General features: G+C 36.3%; 1 protein-coding gene across 2 annotated transcripts in view; it reads left to right on the top strand.

The window, feature by feature from the left end:
• Window positions 1-23,673, top strand: part of CTNNA3 (catenin alpha 3) — a 1,809,955-nt gene that overhangs the window by 173,314 nt on the left and 1,612,968 nt on the right. For both annotated transcript variants that reach the window (XM_070470726.1, XM_070470725.1), the window contains exon 5: window positions 3,279-3,398. In XM_070470726.1, coding sequence (XP_070326827.1) covers window positions 3,279-3,398 — 120 coding nt within the window. The remainder of the gene's footprint in view (window positions 1-3,278; window positions 3,399-23,673) is intronic.

The following is a 23,673-nucleotide window of genomic DNA, read 5'->3' as shown; positions in this document are numbered from 1 at the left end:
TTCCTTTCTCAACTTCAATTGAGAGATCTTTATTGAGAAGCAGTAAATATAATGAAATTACAGTGTACTAAACTAATGTAGAATATCTCAAGAGGTCTGTTTCAGTGATCAAGCACAGTGGCCTATTGGAATAAAAAATTTTCAAATCAAGGTAACCTCAAATTTCTTAAAAGTAAAATCTGAACCTTAGCTTTTGTCTTATTTTTATCTCTTGTTCTTCAGCTTCACCTCTAAGGCAGAATTACTACTTTACTCTCTAGTATGTTTAAGTGTATATGTGAGCAGATGGGAATGGGATATGTTTAATAGAGATCTAACTTCAAGTTACATTATAGATTTTATATGACCTCTCCTTGATAATTATTTGTTGTTGTAAGTGAAAAAAGCTGCTTAACTGAATGAATCATCGTAGTCTGAGCACTTGGAACTAGTTAGTGTCAATAAATGAAGGATATAAGTCCTGATAATGAAAGTTCAAGCTAAAAGCTCCATGTTATGCAAGCTCCCACTGTTAATGAAAACATCTTGTGGGGATGTATCATTACCGGATTTCCCTTTTTTCTTTGGTCATGGACATATTACCTGGAAGTATTGGTTTTCATGTTTCTTATTTTGAAGCCTTACAAATGTGTTTACCCTAAAGTTGCTATTTGGAGTTGCATAAAATTCACAAAGAGCAATGTGAAGAAGAGATAGTTAAGAAATAAAGCTAGTATCTTAGGAAAGAGAAAATGCAGAGGATAAGGAATGCTTTAGAACTGAACAGGTTGATTGGTAAAAGCTTATATTAATTCATAGGTAAAATTTCTAAATTGTTTAGACTCTCAGATCTGGTATTAGTTTCATTTAAACATAGTGAGAAGAAACCAAGAAATGGGCAAGGTACAGAAATGATCATACAATATGATAAATAGCTAATATTAAAATTACGCTAAAAGAAATTTATTTACTCTGCTACAGAAGGGGAGAATGAGCAGACTTTGGCTATGTTTAAACTGATGGGTAGAGTCAGTTCCCATTTAAGGCTCTGAAAACTCCCTCAAGACCCAACTCAAATTCCTTCATGTCTTCTATATGGCCTGAGTCTCTCCAACAGTATCAGTGAGTTTTTTTCTATTTCACCACATTACTTTTATCTCCTTTTTCGCACATTTTTTACTACTTTGCCTAGTGTTAAAGTTAATGGTAGAGTAGAAAGAGTGTAAATATTAGGGTAAAAACCTAGTTCTATTTTGAAATGTATAGACATATCAAATCACTATATTGTATACTAGGAACTGACATAGTATTGTAGGCCAATTATACTTCAAAAGCAAACAAACAAAAAAACCCCCAAATTTATATGTATAGGGAGATAAGATTTGTGATTACCAGAGGTGAGGTGTGGTGGGAGGGGGAATTGGACAAAGGTAGTCAAAAGGCACAAACTCCAGTTATAAGATAAATGAGTACTAGAAATGTGATGTACAACATGATAAATATGTTTGATGATATATGTTATATATGAAAATTAAGACAGTAAATCTGAAGAGATCTCATCACAAGGAAATGATACTTTTTTACATTTCATTTATTTTGTAACTCTGTGAGATGATGGATGTTTACTAAACTTATTATGATAATCATTTTGTGATGTATATAAGTCAAATCATTATGCCATACCCCTTAGCTTATACAGTGCTCTATGTCAGTTATATCTCAGTAAAACTGGGAAAAAGATATCATTTGGCTCAATAAAAGCTTTGGTGATTCTTAAGAGAAAGGCATATAGAAAGAAAAGCCAGATTAGAAGAAAAGGCCAAGAGAAAGAAAAATTAAGGAATTATTGTTTTATGAATTAGAATTATGTATTATTGAAAAATAAAACAGCTTAAACTTTCTGAGTCTCAGTTTACTTGCTTTTAGAATGGAAGAGAAATAGGAACTCCTGTGGTTCTTGTGAAGCTTAAATTGAAAAGGATGAAGTAACTGACACTGAGTAGGCATGCAGTAAATGTCAGTATCTTTCCCATTTTTGAGCTTTATGTCTAATTTCCCTGGTAGTCTGTAAGCTATTTTAGAAATATGTTTTATATTCAAAGTGCCTGGTGCATAGTAGACTCTAAAAGATTGTTTGTTGAATTTAGTTTATTGTCCTGATGTGAAAGTTTAGCATTCTTTTCTATTTCTTTTTCCTCTGTCACCCTGGATTGAGATAAATACGTTGCTTTCATGAAATTAAGGATTTAATTCAGTAGAATGCCATTATATTGTGACTTATTCCACAGAGTTTGAAATAGTAAGGGTCAAATCATTTCCCTGGAAACAATTATATTCTATAAAATTTTATTAGCCTGTCTCATAGCATTATATTCACAGTGGAATTCTGGTGTGTTTAAGATGGTGAAGTCTCTATTTAGAGATCTTTATCTAATGGCACACACTGAGAATATAGGAAATAAATGACAAAGAGAGAGTAAATGCAAATGTCTTGCAAATGGTATTACTTTGACATTTTCAATCACTAATCTTTTAAAGTATGTTCTAATTTACTAAAATAAACCAAGAATTCATTTCTTGTGAGATCTTTTCACTTAATTAACTATTAGTAGCAGAACAATATTCTGTGATACACTGCAATTTGTCTCCTTTGTGTTTATGTAGTCTCTGACTTAAAAATGAATGAAGGCATTCTGATTCAGCAGAATCAATTTAATAACATGTCTGTTATAGAGCAGAAATGAATAAATGTTTGCTGAACATGCTACATATGCTTCGATCATCAAAGCATTCATTTTCCTTTCTTCTCAAAATATAAGATCTGAGAGATCTTCCTGGCTAAAGTTTGTTGGGTACCTATTCTGCATAAGTGTTTCTATAGAGACAAGTGGGTACTTTTACATAAATTTGTTTCCATGATTTGGATGTGAGAGATCTTTTAATATTAATACTTTCCCATTATTATTGGAAATTATACATTCACTGTAATTTTTTCTTTAAGGGTAGCATTGTATCCTAAACCATGAAAAGTTAAAATTTTTAAAAATTCTGTATGTTCTTTTGTTACAATGATGACTAAACAAGTTTCTCATCCATGCAGCAGTGTTGCTTGTATTTAGCATATAGTTTCTAATTCTTTATAATTTTGTCTCATTATTTAATTTAAGGGCGTTTGTTATCTCTGTATTATGAATGGGAGAAACTGAGGCTCACTATTGACCATTTGTCTTTGTTAGCTGGTTAGGAATTTGAGAAAAATCTGCTGCTATCCTAATGATTTACTTTGTTTTCAATTTCAGTTTCAGAGGACGTTTGAGTCTCTTAAAAATGTTTCCAGCAAATCTGATCTCCAGAAAACCTACCAGAAGCTTGGGAAGGAGCTTGAAAATCTGGACTATTTAGCCTTCAAACGTCAGCAGGTAGGACTCAGAGCTCTCCTTGGTGGAGGGTGTGAACACTTTTAAGTCTTCTCACCTTTCTGCCTGTCAGAGGTTTAGGTGGGTCTGGGGAGACTTATGTTCTAATGTCTGAGGCAGAAATAAGTTGTGTTTTGTGGTGCTGACCTGCTGTGTTCATACTTTTTTTTTTTTTTTTTTTTGCAGCATTCAGCATTGTCCTTGCTTTTAGATGTGCACTTTGAGGGTTTCCACGTGTGTCCTTATACCTTTCTTAAAGAAAGCTCCTGCTGGTTTGTGAGGGTTCAGCTATCCTTTGACGAAGGATGCTTTAGTGACATAAGGGAACCTCTATGTGACTTGAATAGATGGCTTTTATATTTGACAGGGGGATACGTGAGGAGAAAAACCACCTCAAGATCAAGAAAGGATGTGAATGTACCTACAAAATTAAAGAAGGGAATCATAAATATGCCAAATAATTTTTTTTTTTTTTTGCTTCGTTTAACTTTAGTTTTCTTGTTTGATCTCTGAAGCTTAGTAAGTTTGCCAAATGTGTAAGGTTAAAGGAAAACATGCTTTACAAATGCAAGTGTTTTAGCCTCTTTGTATAGAGCACTAGACAAATCAGAGCCAGGATGGAATGTTGTAGTGTTGCTTTTAGAATTGGTGTTTTGTAGTATTAATAATCATTCAATTCTCTGTAGTTTGTAAGATATTGCCATGGTAGATAGCTACTTTTTCCCAAACTGGATCTCACCCAGTTTTTCACAGCCACTAGGTGTCAGGATTGTCAAGCTTTTACTTGGGCTGAATGTTTATTCCAATCAGAACAACCAGTTAAATGTTTAAATTATGTTGCATGAAATTTGGGAATGTGCTCAATGATGGATAGCGTCTAGAAAAATGACTAAGTGGCTGACTTGCATGGCCAGGCATTGAGTCCAGACTTGCCTGTTAGTCTGGCAGATGGTGTGGCTTTCTTGACATTGTCTAATTTATAAATTTTGCATCTTTTGAAAGGGGGACTTCAAATCAGTATGTCCTATATAAACTTTATGAAGTCAACATAGTATCGCCTAGAAATAGTGACTTGAAAAGAGACTTGTGTTCTAGGGTTTGCTTTATCAACAGACATTACATGGGTATTTAACCTTCTCATAGTCTTATTTTCCTAGGAGTTACATTTGTTTTGTAGAGTGTTTGGGGGCAAATGCAGTATCTCTGCACATACTTTAATTCATATGGAAAAGGACACAATATCCATTTATTTCTTTATTCTTGTATTAGTGATGGCCTATGTATTAACACATGTAAAAGAAGCAGTCACAGTTACTGAGAACTACTCCAGTAAGCTCCCAAATGATACTACTTAAAATTCATACTGTGAATCACTGCTCCAGCCTATGTAGTTTTTAGTACAATTTTGTTTCCAAGAGCCACATTTTACCACTGGGGGGTATTGGAGTTGGCAGGCAGTTGTCACTGTCCTCTTCTCTTATCCTTTCTCATTAGCACATTTTCAGTGATTAGATTCCTACATTAGCTAATTGTGAATCTGGAAAATTGTGAATGCTTCAAGAGCAGAAAGGCAGAGCTCTGGGAGAATGGCATTGAAAACAGACAGGTAGAGTGCATGTGTATGTGAGGAAAAGATGGGCACTTGGGTGTTTATATATGTATACATATGTGTATGTGTATATAAATCATATATGCTATTTATTGGGAGAATGGCATTGAAAACAGACAGGTAGAGTGCATGTGTATGTGAGGAAAAGATGGGCACTTGGGTGTTTATATATGTATACATATGTGTATGTGTATATAAATCATATATGCTGTTTATTAAATGACAACTGTATGCCACATAGTGTGATTAGGACATTTATGGATTAGATCATTAAATGCTTATAACAATGTAATGAGATTGGCTTCACCATTTTACAGTTGAGAAAATTGTTTAGAGAGTTAAGTAACTTATCTAAGGTCACTGGAGAAGTAAAGTAAAGCTGAGCTTCCAGTAGAAATCAGTCTGACTCCAAACCTGGGCTGTCCCCAATATCCCTGCAGGGAGACAAACTGGAGGGATAATAAAGTGAGGCATTCTAGGTATGTGGTATGAAGGCAGTTTCACGAGAGGCCAGATCTGGGACTTAAAGAGACATTTGAAAAGGGACTTCTCTCTTCCTCGGGCCTGGTGCACTGGGAAGACCCAGAGGGATCGGGTGGAGAGGGAGGTGGGAGGGGGGACCGGGATGGGGAATACATGTAAATCCATGGCTAATTCATTTCAATGTATGACAAAAACTACTGTAATGATGTAAAGTAATTAGCCTCCAACTAATAAAAATAAATGGAAAAAAAAAAAAAGAAAAAAGAAAAGGGACTTCTGATGAGAGGCAGAAAACAGGGGCAGTTCTTTCCTCCTCTCTCTCATGCAAATTGTTCAATATGTACAAAAACACAAAGGGACTTTTGAAAGAATATCTTCAGAGCTAAGAAAATATGTAAAACTTTATTTTATATGGCTGCATTGGGTCTTAGTTGCGGCACATGGGATCTTCATTGCATCATGTGAAACTTTTGTTGTGGCCCACAGTCTCTCTAGTTTGGTGTGAGAGCTTAGTTTCTCTGCGGGATCTTATTAATAGCTCCCTGACCAGGGATTGAACCCACATCACCTGCATTGCAGGGTGGATTGTTAACCACTGGACAACTAGAGAAGCCCCTAAAACTTTACTTTTGTAGTCTTTGAGTGTTATATCTAGCAATTCTAGTCCAAGAAAATTTATTCACATAAGGCAGTTTTTTAAACTTGAAATGTCAAATTCTTACAAAATGAACTTACCTGCATGCATAGCATATTGTCAACTCTTTGTTTTACTTGGTTCTGTCTTTCCCTGTATCTAGTGATCATTTTTTTTTTTCTGTCTGGAGAAGATGGAAGGGGAATTGGAGTGAAGTGGTTAGAAAAGGGATGGTAGAGTAGAAAGTCAGGGATCAAAGAGTAATAAAAAAAGAGGGAAAGGGGGTTTTAGGAATAAGAGGAGAGGGATAAAATGTTGGAAATGAAACTATACTTGGTGTTATATTACAAGTTCTAGTAGGTTAAAGCATTGATTTCCGAAGAATAAAAAACAAAAAAGTCTCAAAATAGAAAAAGGGAAAATAAGAGAGGATTGCAAGAAGACATACTGAACAAGTGAGGTGGCAGAGAAAAGACAAACTTTATTTCCCATTGGCTTCCAAATGTATCAAAGCTTCCTAGAAATTTGTAATATTAACCAAGTTCTTCTGTACCAAAGCCACAGAGGTATTGTGCTTACTGGATGGGCAGGGTTTAAAGAGTCAGAATATTAGCTTTTTCTGACTTAGTGGGATTTGCTTTCATGTCCTATCCTTGTTTCCTCACTTAGGCATGTCCAACACTTTGTGACCCTATGGTCTGTAGCCTGCCAGGCTCTTCTGCCGGTGGGATTTTTCAGCAGCCATACAGGAGTGGGTTGTCATGCCCTCCTCCAGGGGATCTTCCTGACCCAGGGATCGAACGCATGTCTCTTGTGTCTCCTGCATTGGCAGGCCAATTCTTTACCACTGGTGCCACCAGGGAAGCCCTATCCTACACCCCTACTCCCTGTAAAGTCCCCCAAACCTATAAACACACACTATAAGTTTCTCCTCCTGGAAAAGATTCAGGTCTCTGTAAAACTGTCGTTCAGCAAGAAAGCTTCTGCCTTATAAGACAGGATGCTTTGTACCAGAGAATTAGTCATGCTTTGTTCTCTGGTCCAACCATATTTATCATTTCTTTTTGTGACAGAATGTAAGCTCCATAAGGGCAGGACCTTGTGTGTCACCTTCAATGCTATATCTTCTGCAGTGCTCACAACAGTATCTGACCCATGACAAATACTCAATAAATACTTGTTGGTACTTTTATCACTATGAAGAGGGAAGTATGCCAAAAGTTTTGGCCTCAGATTAGAGGCAACTAAAATTGATTATGTTTTACTGCACTTTTAAAATACAGAAGGATATTAACCCTTAGGCTTCCTGGATGCCAAATGCTGACATATTGCTTCTTGCTGTATGTATTATTTAGGTTTTCTCCTAATATATTCCATTTTCCATCTATGTCTTTAAACGAACACAAAACATACCTTATCTATGTATTAAGAATTCCCAATGAACTATAATTACTTTCTTGGACTCTTTCATTAGATTTTATTTTACGTCCCTTTCTATGATATTTTAAAGATCATTTTGAGAGATCTCTTTCCCTGGGCCAGATACGACCCGGGAATACTTCGTTCTATTCTTTTACCATTTTTTTAAATGTGGATTGGGGGTGATGGTTATAGTGTTTTGTCTCCTAGGTGTAGATTAGCTTTGCCTTTCCTTTCCTTTTGTTTCCTTTCTCTTCCCTCTCCTCTCCTCTCCTGGTGGTTTTTCCAGGATGAATCTTTCTGAAGTAAATGGGTGCCAAAGCCTTATTAACCGAAGAATCTGAAGACTTTGAGTTTTTACTATATCTGGAGATGCAATCTTTGAGTTTACCTACTTAGACTGCTTGGTTTTTATCCTCCTGGTTGATATATAAAAGTGGTACTAGCAAGATTTAGCTCTTATGTAGAACCCAGGTTTATGTATTAATTTGAGAGCTTAAAGAGATTTTCTTGGGGCTTTGCTTTTTGGAATAAAATAAAGTTTGATATTCTGGTGGTGATTTAGTTGCTGAGTTGTGTCTAACTCGTGAGACCCTGTGAACTGTAGCCAGCCAGGCTCCTCTGTCCATGAGATTTCACAAGCAAGAATATTGGAGTGGGTTGCCATTTCCTTTTCCAGGGGATCTTCACAACCCAGGGATCAAACCTGGGTCTCCTGCACTATAGGCAGCCTCCTGTATTGCAGGCAGATTCTTTACCAATTGAGTCACCAAGGAAGTCCTCTTAATACTTACAATATTAAAAATAACATTATAAGACACATCCTGTTTCCAGAGGCTTCTGAGGTCCTTTGGTATAAAGTTGACATTATTAAGTTGAACTTTATGTAGACTAAAGCACATTTATACACTGATGAGAAAATATGTAAAATTAAAATGTACTTCAGATACATATCCATGTTGGAACACATCAGGATCTCTGAATTCCCTCTTGTCTCCCTGATCATGGCATGCTATTCTTGCCTTCTGAGCTTTCCACAGGGTTCATAAACTTGATATTTATAATATCTAGTCCTTTTATATTTATTTAATTAATTACTAATCTTCCTTTAAAGCCAAACTGAAGTCTAGTCTTCCTTATGACTCTTTATCCTATGGCTTTCAGTCAGTATGTAAACTTCCTTCTTTGTCATTCTTATCTTTTATCAGTGTCAATCAGTTTAACATCTGAATGATTACAGATTCATTGAAGATCCTTGTAGTACAGGTTAAGGTGTGGGCCTGTAGTCAACCAAATCTTGTTAGATTATTTATACTGCTTTAGGCATTGTAGTTTCTTCTTTTAAAATGTTAGGAAAGTAATACCTAACTTATAACCTGTTTTGAGAGAGCAATATATAAAGTGTAAAGTACATATATGCTTTAAATCCTTTAAAATACATAAAGAAATCAATATATAAGGGACTTAGCATTGTGCCTGGCTTGTGGTTAGTATAAGTTGTAGTTATTATAGTGTTGTTTTTGTATAATTCTCATCAGTCTTCATCCTAGATGGTTGGTAAGTTCCATAAGGATATGCTCTCTTTCATATGCTTTTGTACTTCACATAGGGTTCAGCACTGTTATGAACATATGGAATATAATGGTTTTGGACATATGTTAGCAGTGGTTAGTGATTTCTGTCATAAAAATATCGATACCTTTTGAAAAGGGAATTGCATTATTTGGTTCTAATGGGTGTGTGTATGTTTTAAATATGTATATTTTATTGAAGTATAGTTGACTTACAATGTTTCAGGGGCACAGCAAGGTGATTCCGTTACATAAAAGCACATATGTTATTTTTGAAAATTTTTTCCATCATAAGTTATTACAAGATATTGACTATAGTTCCCTATGCTATACAGTAAACCTTTGTTGCTTGTTGAATATCTATTTTTTAATTCAAAATCTAGCATTCTATTCATACTAAGTCAAACCAATGGAATCAAATGTCATAATTTTTTTATTTAGGCAAAAATTCATAGGTTTTCTAGAATATATATAATACATATTTGTGTATATATATATGTATAAGCAACTTTTCTACTACACTTGATAAAGGCTTGAGAAAGAACATTAAAAAGAAAAAGAGAAGAGATGGAGAAATTGGAGAACATAAACTAAATGAAGGGACTTCCCTTGTGGCTCAGAGGATAAAGCATCTGCCTACAATATGGGGGACCCGGGTTCAATCCCTGGGTCAGGAAGATCCTCTGGAGAAGGAAATGGCAACCCACTCCAGTACTCTTGCCTGGAAAATCCCATGAACCAGGAGCCTGGTAGGCTACAGTCCAAGGGGTCGCAAAGAGTTAGACATGACTGAGCCACTTTACTTCAAACTAAATGACATGGGAGCACTAAATATGAAATAGAAAATGTGAAACAAACTAGATAAAAGTAGAAGATCCTCATATCGTCCAGTTGTTTTTAAACACGACTGCTTATTAGAAACATATCTGGAACTCTGGAGAAAAAAAATAATACTTGAGCATTTGTATTTTTCAAAAATTTTCAAGATAATTCTGATATGTTTCTGGATTTTAAAAACTGATTACAGGTGTTTATGGTAGATACTAGTTTTTGTGGCATAGAGTTCTTATTTTTCTGTTGACCAATCATGATACAGTGGTATTAAGTGAGTAATAGTTATGTAATCACAATAGTAAAAGATGTTTATCAGTTTTCACAATCAATAGCCAGACAAAAAATAAAAGATCATTACAATTGCAAGTCATAATGGGAACTTGATTAACTTAACAATGTAAAATAATTACATACAATTTGGAGTCAGGGAGAGTGATGTGGTAAGCGGAAGTGCATACATGTGCATGTTTGTGTCCGCCCAGCCAGTCTATGTCTTTTGGTTGGTGCATTTAATCCATTTTCATTTAAGGTATGTATGATCCAGTTACCATTTTCTTAATTGTTTTGGGTTTATTTTCTGTGTGTCTTTCCCTCTCTTGTGTTTCCTGCCTAGAGAAGTTCCTTCAGCATTGGTTGTAAAGCTGGTTTGGTGGTGCTGAATTCTCTTAACTTTTGTTTGTCTGGAAAGCTTTTGATTTCTCCATCAAATCAAAGGAGAGTCTCACTGGGTAGAGTTCGTGGTTGTACGTTCTTCCCTTTCATTGCTTTAAAATGTCATGCCATTCCTTTCTGGTTTGCAGAGTTTCTGTTGAGAAATCAGCTGATAGCCTGATGGGAGTTCCTTTGTAGGTTACTTGTCATTTTTCCCTGTTGCTTTTAATATCTCTGTCTTTAATTTTTGTCATTGTGTCTCAGTGTGTTCCCCTTTGGATTTATCCTGCCTGGGACTCTCTGTGCTTCCTGGACTTGGCTAACAATTTACTTTCCTATGTTTGGGAAATTTTCAGCAATTATGTCTTCAAATATTTTCTTAAGTCCTTTCTTTCTCTCTCTCTTCTCCTTCTGGGACCCCTGTAATACCAATGTTGGTGCATGTAATGTTGTTCCAGAGGTCTCTTAGTCTTCTTTTCTTTTCACTCTTTTTTCTATATTCTATTTTGTGGCAGTGATTTCCACCATTCTGTCCTCCAGGTCATTTATCTGTACTCCTGCCTCAGTTATTCTGTGATTGATTCCTTCCAGTGTATTATTCACCTCTGTTTATTTGTTCTTTAGTTTTCCTAGGTCTTTGGTGAACATTTGTTGCATCTTCTTAACCTTTGCCTCCATTCTTTTCCAGGATCCTGGATCATCTTCACTATCATTATTATGAATTCTTTATCTGGAAGGTTGTCTATCTCAATTTCATTTAGTTGTTTTTCTGGGATTTTATCTTGTCCCTTCACCTGGGACATAACTTTCTTCTTTTTTATCATGGTTAACTTTCTGTAATATGGTTTTTGTTTTAGCTGCTGTGAGACTGTGCTTTTTCTGTCTGCTGTCTAATGGATGAGGTTAAGAGGCTTGTGTAAGCTTCTTGATGGGAGGGACTGGCGATGGGAAAAACTGGGTCTGGCTCTGGTAGGCAGGGCCTTGCTCGGTAAAGCTTTAATCCAATTATCTGATGATGGGTGGAGTTGCACTCCCTCTCTGGTAGCTGTTTGGCCTAAGGTGGTAACCCAGCCCTGGGGTCTACAGGCTCTATGGTATGGTTAATAGTGAACTCCAATAGGGTTTACACCAAGGGGGACCTTCCAGTGCCCCCATCCCTGTGGTGAGCCCCTGCTGACCCATGCCTCCACAGGATGCCCTCCAATGCTAGCAAATAGTTTTGGTTCAGTCTTCTGTGGGGTCACTGCTTCTGTCCTCTGGGTCTTGGTACACCCAAAGTTTTGTTTGTGCTATCCAAGCCTGGAGTCTCTGTCTCCCCTAGTCCTCTGGAAGTCCTGTAATCACAGCCTGCTGGCCCTCAGGCCAGATTCCCTCAGGATTCCCAGTCCCTTTGTCAGATCCCCAGGCTGGGAAGCCTGATGTGGGGTTCAGAACCTTCATAATAGTGTGAGAACTCCTTTGGTATTATTGTTCTCCAGTCTGTGGGTCACCCACCCAGTGGGTATGGGATTTTATTTTGTCATGATTGTGCCCCTCCTACTGTCTTGCTGTGGCTTCTTCTTTGTCTTTGGACATGGAGTATCTTTTTTTGGTGGGTTCCAGAGTCCTGTTGATGGTTGTTCAACAGCTAGCTACAGTTTTGGTGCTCTTGCAGGAGGATATGAATACATGTCCTTCTACTCCACTATCTTGAACTGGAAACCCTAATGTGTTCTTGAGGTAGTGTCTTTTGATGGGTAGTAAAATTAAGGTACTGAATATTGTGTCATGATCATCTGTGACAGAAGTAGTGTATTAGACCTAATGTCCTGACTAAACTCGAGCTCATGTAATAATTACAACACATGTACCTAAACTCCCCTTGTGGTTCCAAGTGATATCATTCAGTAAAATACTGCTCTCTCTTTAGTGATGATGTTTGGGAGTGAACACTGCCTTTTTCTTTTTCTGAGCTGAGTTAATTCCTTTAGATAACTCCACAACCTGAAGCATATATAACACATTATAGAATAGGAGTTGAATTTAAAAAGACCCCTTAACAATGAAGAAAGAGAGAAATAAATCAGATGAATTTTATTTAGTAAAAATGACTGCAAGTTAATACTTTGCATTAAGAAATAAAATCCTAGATAGATAATGACTGACCACATAGAAAAGAATCCCAGGCTTACCCTGGAACTCAAGAATTCTGCCGGACACAAGACAGCAATGTAGTGTTCTTATGAAATCAATGCTTAGCAAAACAAAACAGATAGTTTTTAGGCTGGTTGCTTTTGTGCTATAGCACATAGAGTAGAAGAAGTTGATAAATTTTAAGTATTAGTTTTTAGCCATGTAAAGGCTTATAGAAATAAAAATATTATGGATCATCTTGGATAAGGGGTTATTCAATGATGTTGTACTGGGAGTTTGTTTATCTGTAAGTACAGTGTAAGGGAAAACTAACTTCCCATTTTGGTTAACACTAAAATGGAAGTTGTAAATATATTTTACTTAAGAACTTTAAAAACAAAGTACACATGCGCCTGGGATTACTGAGATGCAGTCTAAGAAAGAGTGTGATGGAAGCTGAAGGAATGTTATGAGGAGGTGCTAAACTTCTACAAAGAGAGTTCTGTAAGCAATAGTTTCACTTCATTGGCCTTTATTGGGTGAAATATGTTAACAGCTCAATTGGGAGAAGATCCTTCTCTTACTTATTCTGTAATTAATCCAAATATCTTGAAAGAGTTCTGATTGAATTATTGCTTTTAAGAGTAAGTGAACCAAAAACTGCTGCATTAAAATATTTATGTCTATCTTAGATGGTATTCTGTTTCTTATTTGCCAAATCAAGTAAAATGTTTTTTTTTATGCCATGTATAAAACTGTTTCTGAAGATTTCAAAGCATTTCAGACATCATTTAAAAACTGAATAGATATTGAAAATGTTGGATTATAATACAGTGTGCTACAAAAAAGTCCAAACAGTCCAAATATGCTTTACTCTGTCCACTGCATATGCAATTCTCTTTTTATTCAATTGCACATAGCTGTTTGTCTCACAGGGAAAAAGAGATGGCATTAAATTTATTCTTCAGTTTTCTGATACAGAGAGAAGTTTGGGTGCATCTTTCAAGGTTGTCCTGAATCAGTAGCAGATTCAAAATTAATATTCACATTTCCTAACTTCTAGCTTATTGCAATAGCCATTCAACCATTTTCACTCCTTCATAAACTGCAGATCTTTATAATGTGATTTCATTTTCTATAGCTATAGTATAAATTTAAAACACCTTATGGAGTTTTATAGAAGAACCTCATTCTTTATTTAAAAAATGATCAAAATGATGCTTATTATATATTTGTTCTCCTTCTAAACTGTGATTTCCACATTGTATACAGTTAATAGTCATGACAAAATAAGTTTATTCTATTAAATTAGTAAAGTAAAACATTATAGAGAAATCTTCTCAGTTCTAAGGTTTGCTATTCTGTTTCCATCTGTTTTCTCCAGAGTTTAGTTTATTGGTGGCAATTAAGTAGAGAGCTGTTGAATCAAAAATGCACTAACTGACTTTCATGCACCAGAAAAGATTTATTAATATTTTTTACAAGGTTGTTTGCTATATGATAGTTTGCCTTATGGGAAGCTTATAGCTACTTTATAGTGAGGAATGCTTATTGAAATAGTTACTTCTTTGTTATGGGTTGTTTTCAAAATTTACAATGCTGATAGGAATTTTAGAGGTGGTAAAAAAAACTTTAGTAACTGCATTAAAGTGGCACTTATTTGTTCATGTCTCATATTGACATACCTAAGTCTATAAGATTGTCAATAAAAGTTGGTATTGATGAGAAATAAAAATTCTAAAAGAGTTAACTCTGAAAATGATATCTTCTCTAGTTTGTTTTGTAGTTTGAAAGTGACCTTTGTGTACAAATGAGATAACTTTTCACTGCTAGGATTGTGACCTCTGGCAGCTTAAGATGAAAACCAAAGAGGATATAGAAGGATCAGTCAGTGAACTTCAAACTAAAGAGTCTGTGTGTGTTATTCGCTCAGTCATATCCCACTCTTTGTGACCCCATAGACTGTAGCCTCACCAGACTTCTCTGTCCGTGGAATTCTCCAGGCAAGAATACTGGAGTAGGTAGCCATTCCCTTCTCCAGGGGATCTTCTGGACCTAAGGATTGAACCTGGGTCTCCTGCATTGAAGGCAGATTCTTTACTATCTGACCCACCAGGGAAGAATTCATCTAACTCGACTGTTATATTTTAGATGTGAAAAAAAATGAGGCACAAGGGGATTAGATGTCTTGTACAAGGTTATATACTTTGTTAATGCAGAGCTGGGACAAAAGCAGGAAGTGATATTTTCTTTGGTTCTGTTCTGAGGAACCAGGGTCCCATCCATAGGGTCACAAAGATTCAAACAGGATTGAGCAGCTACACTTTCTTTTCTTTCTGAGTCTTTTTAGCATACATCAGTCAGTTGTATATTAATCCTTTGGTATCTCTGGTTTGTATTCCGAATGTAATTATAGGCACTTTTAACATGTGTGTGTGTGTGTGTGTGTGTGTGTGTGTGTGTGTGTGTACTGTATTTGACACTGAGTTGCATATAAATGGAAATCATTCAGTAGTGCCATTTTTTGAAATGGAAAGACAATGCAATAATATTACAACATTTTAGAAGAGGCAGGGATTATATGGGGCTTTCCCATGGCTCAAGGGTAAAGAATCCACCTACAATGTGGTATCCGCAGGAGACGTGGGTTGGATCCCTGGGTCAGGAAGATCCCCTGGAGGAGGGCAGGGCAACACACTCCAGTATTCTTGCCTGGAGAATCCCTTGGACAGAGGAGCCTGGCGGGCTACAGTCCGTAGTGTCGTGAAGAACTGGGCTCAGCTGAAGTCACTTAGCACACAGGACACAGGGATTATTATATGCGTCACCCAGATCAGCCACTTCTGTACATGGATATGCAAATAATTCAGAAGAGGTAATTTTGTTCTTTTCTATTGCATAGGAATTTTTATTTCTTTGATAATACCTAGATCCTGTGCCCTCTAAATCAGTGCTTCCTAAACTTTAATATGTATACAAATAGCAAGGGGAATTTTGTTGAAGTACAGATTTTGATTCAGTAGATTTAGAGTGAGACTGGAAAGTTAAGCTCCCCAGTGATGCTGATGCTACCCGTCCACGGTCCACAGTTCAAGTATCAGTGGAGTTTCAGTACTAAGTTGCAGGAGAGCATTATTTCTAGTTGTGTCTCTAAAGCCTAGTACAGTCCCTGGAACATAGTAAGTACTTAATAAATATCTTGGATTTGAGTTTTGGTCCAGTAGTGAGATTCATGTCTATGTTTAGACATAGAAGATATTGCTCTCCTACTATAATTTCCCTTCCCACAAATTTTATAGTTTATTTTGATGTTTTACTGTCATGTGAAGGGACACATTTATCCACATGCATATTATATTTTTATGGATTACATATTTCAGTAGTTGTAGAAGTTGTCCTTTGTATATTTTTCCTGCAAGTGAAAGATTGCCTATGAGGACAGCTGAGTGTAAGGTACAGGTTGTTGAAGAAGAGTGAGAATGTAGTATTTTAACCTTGCAGTGTTCATTGTGATCTGGCCAGACTGACCATGGGAAAAGTTGGTACTGATTCAGCAGAATTCGCTCCAGAAAAGTAAGCTTGGTCACATACTTACTATACAACTGGTGAAAATTAAAGTCTCAAATACATTCTTGTTAAATTGGTGTATCCAAGTTGTGTGTCTCTACCTGAGTGTACAATCAGAAAACATCACAATGACTGTTACTGTGTCCTTGTCAGGCAAAAAGATTACTGCTATCGTTATGGCTCTCTGTGTTGATAGTAGTGCCTGGAGCATGCCTAGAGCGCTACTGGCTAAAATTCAAAGGAAGTGTTGATGCTGCTTAGATGAGGGCAATGGTTCTGCTGACTGCAGAGCTTTAAGCTTATGCACACACCAATCACGCTGCCTTTTGAAGATGTAAAGCTGTTTGTTTGTAAGGGGCTGATTGCCAGAAGGCTAATTTAATATGTAATGAGAGATTTCAGTTTTTCCTTTATTTTTTAAAAGCATACTCAATTTTAGCTCTCTAAAATACCATATTTGGTTAGTTTCAAGTTTTCCATTTAGGAGGAAGCTAATCAGCTTTTATATTATTTCTCATGCTCCAAATGTGACAGCAGTAGAAACACATGCTGAAATACATCTAGGTGAGGGGAAATAGCACCAGAAGATGAAGCAGGATTGCGGCTTGCTCTGCATTTTGTTCAATGATTTACAAACCTATGTATATCTATAGGTTTTCTTCCATGCAATCTGGTTTCAAATGACAAAAAATTAATCTAGTTAATGTTCTTCAGTCATATTACATTTGAAGTGAGATATTTTTGAATTTTTGCAATGTAAATAGCTTTTCTTCTATGAGCATCTGATAATTGTATTCATTGACCAAGTTAATCATATTTTGCTTAATATTTTTAACATCACCTAGGGGCTTTTAGCAAGATGCCACAACCAACCTATAATTTACACTGTAGTCTTCTTTTAACTGTATTTTTATGAATCTGATTTTTTCGCTATTGTATCACACAGCATTAATACATGCTAATATTCTCTGTATAAATGCTGCTCATATTCTTATAGCATCTGGTTGCACCATAGTTAAGTATTTATCATGTACTCCATTACAAAATCTTTGTTCCAAAGGAGCTGTATGAGCTTATTAGGTATATACACAATTAAGTAGGTAATGATCTGTTGCTGCATCCATTCAGCATCAACGGCTGACCTGTGGTTGATTTTCCAAACGTAGTGCTGTTTGCTGATAGGAGTTCCTTAGATTAGGGGATTAAGCTGTTTTGATTATTTTGAGGGCCTTTTTTGTGCTCTGATTTTAAGTTGCATATTTTGTAACCTCACTTTTTGCTTCATGAAGAAATTATATTATTTCCCCATTCTGATTTAGATATTGATATTTGTGTCTATTGTGCTAATCTCTCTACCCAAACCTTGGAAATTACTGAAATCTTTCTTGGTACTTTCAACTGTGCAGAATGAATGGTATGCCAGATATATCGCAGATAGTTATATATTTATGTTTTCATCTTAAATTTATATTTGTAAAATTAAAGGTAATTGTGTTTAGGTCATTTCCAGAGCTTTAATGTTAAAGTCATTAAGAATAGCTAGGATACTTTTGACAATTTTGTTAATCATCACCTGTGAATTTTGAGAAATGAAATGTGGTAAATTACTCAAGTTTTAGAGCTTCTTTATCAGTTTTTGAGTAAAAAACTGAGTTCAAAGCTTGTTTTCTCAGGATTTTTCACTTTGGATCAGAGCAGCATATCCTGGGGGTATCACGTGAATAAAGAAAATTTTAGGCAAGCATCAGTGTGCATTTTTGAGAAAAAATGGATACAAATTTTTAGCTTGCCTCTTGCTCACTCTAATAAAAACATGTCTGTGTTATACAGTAAGAGTAGACACATTTAAGGTCAAAATACCTTAAATGAATGATGTTTATTTTACTTAGGACATGGGAAACATTAAATCTAAAGACTAAGCTGAAGTAAATGAACTAAGTATACCTGGAGTTTGTTTTGAACTTAGAAGAAACTATCTTTTGGAATATCTTTGAAATCTACCAGGTAAAACAGGGAGTACATAACTCCTGGCTTAAGATATTTAAGATATTTGACCTTTTTTAAATGCTTAAATATTGGGCTACAATTAGATCCCTGAAAGAGAAAATCAAAGTATACCAGCAGTGGGATGTTTATGAAGGAAAGGAAACTTCAATTAGATTCTGTATTAAGTAATGTATGATAAGTAAGTTAGACCTTGTGAACATGTGGTGCTCACGAGAGACTTGTATCAAAGGCTGTACATTTTCTTGTGTTCCATACATCTGTTTGTGCAAATAGATAGAATATTTTGATAAATTTGTTACTCTGTAGTTAAAAAGGGTTTGGAATGGTTTATTTCTTACCCTTAATTTAAGAACCAGTTGCATACATTGCTGCTATAGAAAATTAGTGATTTCTTAATGTCACTGGGATATAAATATGAAAAAAGTCAAAGATGAGAATTTTACAGAATGTTTGTATAAGTGGAATAGATGTTATTATCCTGCATTTTTAAGGTATTTCTGCATTGGTTCTGTATGAGACCTGAGATCAGTGAACACAATCTAAGATCTTGGAGTAGACTAAAAAAACTGTTGATGATACTAAAGAGCATGGGTAATTATGAGTATTTTTAGGCTAGATAGAGTGATAACATTATTTTTATGAAATTTGACATTAAAACATTTATTTTGAAGACTAATAAGCTAAACAGAGCATTAACACTCCAGAATAATAAAAAAAAGTTAGTTAAGATTAACAATAGCGTATGGAAAGTGAGATAGTCTCTATGAGTGCTTGAAAAAAATATATGTATCTGAGGATTTATAGACACCAGGAATAATATATAACATTATTATTAATGAAAATTATGATCCACATTTCTTATTTATAGTTTTGATGGTGAACTTTATTCCAAAATTGATGGAATTAGGACAGTGGCAAGGATTTATTTCATTGCATCATGTTATAAGCAATTAAAAATTTCTTCATAACAGACAACCATGTTCTCAAACAATGACTCATACCATATCTATCCACTTACATGAATATTCTCCTTAACTCAACCATACTCTAAAACTGGCTTTGCAAAAGGCTCTCTTGGGCTAGGACTGGAATAAACAATAGGGGATGAGAGCATTCTGCTGTAAAGGAAACTCAAAATTATTATGGAGTGATTTGGGAAGTTTGGATTTTTTTAAAAGAAAATGCATTAAAAATAATGAGATAATGTATTAAATCTTATAAAAACCTGAAACTTGGCTTCAGAAAAGGCAGGAAATACTTTTTTATTTTTAAAAATTTATCTTCCTCCTAAGCACTAGCACGAGCCATATATTCATGAATAAAATCCCCACCAGCATGTGAGGTTAGTTTATTGAAATTAAAAAGGCATGTGTAAGTCTGTCACCTAGCAAGATAAAAGCCGTGATCTCTATGCATGGAAACCATTTTCTACTAGAAAGAAAAAAATGATAGAATTGTAAAGTGAGTTTATGGAAAGAGGATAGACTCTTCCCAGCATTATGTAAATATTTTCTACTAGGGCTATCTGATGTAAGAAGCATACTATGTAGCAATTCACTTTAATAAAAAATAGTTGATAATTGTTCACAAAACAGCAGGATGACTTTTTAGTGTACATAACTGTTCATTTACAGATTATTGACAGAGAGGTTGGAATGCTAGGAAGATACTGCCTATTTGATACTCTATAGTAATAAAGATTTCCCATCTCTGAAGCTATAGGAATGCCTACTACACAGGCTAATTCTTTAGGTTACCTAATTCTTGCAGTTACTATGTGATGGGAATGTTATTATAGGGTTACGACCTGAGCCTTGCAGTAATGGTTGAAAAAAGGTTATATTTTGATAATGTCCTATAAGAACAAGCCTGTTGTTTCTAGTTCCTACTTCCTCCATTCTTTCCCAGTTCATTATGAAAAAGACTGATATGGAATTCCTAATGCTTAATGGGTGGACAGTGGGATTGTCTGAAGGGATTGCCAAAGACACTGTATAAGAAGGGGTGTGGATGAATACATTTTAGACATAAGGGAAAAATGAGTTGTTGGTGGGGGAACTAATGGTCTGGAGGCCACATGGTAATTGCTAAAGGAAGATTAAGATGGGAGATTGATATGGAAAAGTTAGAGTTCAGGGTAATATGGAATTTGGGTTACTTTCCTGGAAGCAAAATGCAAGATCGTGTGGTGTAATTTTACTTTGAGACATTAATTATATACTTTTTCTGTTTTCTCCCCTGGACTGCTCACACTAATGTTTCAAAAGAAGTTTCAAAGAAGTTTTAAAGAAGTTTCAGAGAAGTTTCAAATCAGGCATACTTAAACAAATTTTGCAAATACTTAACATTGTATAAGGAGAGGCAGTTAGGCATAACCAGATTGTCTCATCCTGTTTTCTGCCATCCTAGGAAACACCCTCCACACTGGGGAGATGGAGGAGAATTTGATGAGAATAGACCTAACTTAGATATTGTTTTGTTTCTGTTTCCTACCACTGTCTGTACTCAGTTCAGTTCAGTTGCTCAGTTGTATCCAACTCTTTGTGACCCCATGGACTGCAGCATGCCAGACTTCCCTGTCCATCACGAAGTCCCAGAGCTTGCTCAAACTCATGTCCATCAAGTTGGTGATGCCATCCAACCATCTCATTCTCTGTTGTCCCCTGCTCCTCCTACCTTCAATCTTTCCCAGCATCAGGGTCTTTTCCAATGAGTTAGTTTTTCTCATCAGGTGGTCAAAGTATTGGAGTTTCAGCTTCAGCATCAGTCCTTCCAATGAATTTTCAGGACTGATCTCCTTTAGGATGGACTGGTTTGATCTCCTTGCAGTCCAAGGGACTCTCAAGAGTCTTCTCCAGCACCGCAGTTCAAAAGCATCAGTTGTTTGGTGGTCAGCTTTCTTTATAGTCCAACTTTCACATTTATATGTGATTACTGGAAAAGCCATAGCTTTGACTAGATGGACCTTTGTCAGCAAAGTAATGTCTTTGCTTTTTGACATGCTGTCTGGGTTGGCCATAGCTTTTCTTCCAAAGAGCAAGTGTCTTTTAATTTCATGGCTGCAGTCACCATCTGCGGTGATTTTGGAGCCCCAAAATAAAGTCTGTCACTGTTTCCATTGTTTCCCTATCTATTTACCATAAAGTGATGGGACTGGATGCCATGATCTTAGTTTTCTGAATGTTGAGCCTTAAGCCAGCTTTTCACTCTCTTCTTTTACTTTCATCAAGAGGCTCTTTAGTTTCTTATGGCAGTTGCCTTCTGCCATAAGGGTGGTGTCATCTGCATTTCTGAGGTTATTGATATTTCTCCTGACAATCTTGATTCCAGCTTGCTTCATCCAGCCTGGCATTTCTCATGATGTACTCTGTATGTAACTCTTTAAAGCTGTTAAATATATAGCCTTGACCTACTCTTTCCTTATTTGGAACCAGTCCATTGTTCCATGTTCCGTTCTAACTGTTGCTTTTTGACCTGCATACAGATTTCTCAGGAGGCAGATAAGGTGCTCTGGTACTCCTATCTCTTTAAGAGTTTTCCACAGTTTGTTGTGATCCACACAGTCAAAGGCTTTGGCATATTCAATAAAACAGAAATATTTGTTTTGCTGGAACTCTCTTGCTTTTTCTATGATCCAAAAGATGATGGCAGTTTGATCTCTGGTTCCTCTGCATTTTCTAAATCCAGCTTGAACATCTGAAAGTTCTTGGTTCACATACTGTTAAGCCAAGTTTGGAGAATTTTGAACATTACTTTGCTAGCATGGAGAATTTTGAGCATTACTTTGCTAGATTGTAATTGTGCAGTAGTTTGAACATTCTTCGGCATTGCCTTTCTTTGGGATCGGAATGAAAACTGACCTTTTCCAGTCCTGTGGCCACTGCTGAGTTTTCCAAATTTGCTGGCATTTGAGTGCAGCACTTTCACAGCATCATCTTTTAGGATTTGAAATAGCTCAACTGTGATTTCATCACCTCCACTAGCTTTGTTTGTAGCGACACTTTCTAAGGCCCACTTGACCCTGCACTCCAGGATATCTGGCTCTAGCATCATGGTTATCTGGGTCATGAAGATCTTTTTTGTATAGTTCTTCTGTTTATTCTTGCCACCTCTTCTTAATATTTTCTGCTTCTGTTAGGTCCATATCATTTTTGTCCTTTATTGTGCCCATCTTTGCATGAAATGTTCCCTTGATATCTCTAATTTTCTTGAAGAGATCTTTAGTCTTTCCTATTCTAACGTGTTCCTCTATTTCTTTACATTGATATCTGAGAAAGGCTTTCTTATCTCTCCTAGCTATTCTTTGGAAGTCTGCATTCAGATGGATATATCATTCTTTTTCTCCTTTGCCTTTAGCTTTTCCGCTTTTCTCAGCTATTTGTAAGACTTTTCAGACAACCATTTTGCTTTTTTGCATTTATTTTTCTTGGGGATGGTTTTGATCACAGCCTCCTGTACAATGTTACGAACCCCTGTCCATAGTTCTTCAGGCACTCTCTCAGGTCTAATCCCCATAAATCTATTTGTCACTTCTACTGTATAATCTTAAGGGATTTGATTTAGGTCATACCTGAATGGTCTAGTGGTTTTCTCTCCTTTCTTCAATTTAAGTCTGAATTTTTAATAAGGAGTTCACGATCTGAACCACAGTCAGCTCCTGGTCTTGTTTTTGCTGACTTTATAGAGCTTCTCCATCTTTGGCTGTGGAGAATATAATCAATCTGATATTGATATTGGTCATCTGGTGATGTTCATGTGTGGAGTTGTCTCTTGTTTTGGAACTGTCTGTAGTACTGTCTCTACTACTCTCGCATTTTGATAGGGTGGGAGATATAATATAACTTATCTGAGATGACCAATGAATCCTAGACCTAATCTGAGAGTAGAAAGGTTTCTGAAGATCTTAAGTCAGAGTGAGTTTTTCTGCTGTGCTGTCAGCCAGAATATTTTTCCAATTCTGAATTAGTTTGGGAGGACATCAGATAGTTTCCTTGGGACCCGAGTGTAGAGCAGGATTCATCTAAGAGAGGGAGTCAGGGAGCTTTGTTGCGTGGAAGCGACAGGGGCAGCAGATAAAAGGGTGGGTGAGGGAGGTTGTAGCTGACTATAGGTATCACCAGTGCCACAGGATGCAGTGGGAACTGAGAGAGCTACAGACTGTCCAGTTGTCATATGAGCGAGTGCTTGCCAGTGCTGAAGACCAGGTGGGTGGAGTTGCTTCAGGAACGGGAGGCCTGTGACGGACCAAGGCAGGTCCAGGTGGATGTGTAGATCTGTCCTGTGTTGGCAGCTGAATGAACCCTTCTGTCTTAGACTCATCCCCAGGGAGGAGGAGTCAGGAGGAAAATCTGAGAGAGCGATTTAACTTGAATGTGATTGAATTGAGTGTGA

This window comes from Odocoileus virginianus, chromosome 7, assembly GCF_023699985.2.
Source record: "Odocoileus virginianus isolate 20LAN1187 ecotype Illinois chromosome 7, Ovbor_1.2, whole genome shotgun sequence".
Classification (NCBI taxonomy): Eukaryota; Metazoa; Chordata; class Mammalia; order Artiodactyla; family Cervidae; genus Odocoileus; species Odocoileus virginianus.
Note: the sequence above shows the minus strand (reverse complement) of the source record. Positions and strands in the feature narration are given on the sequence as shown.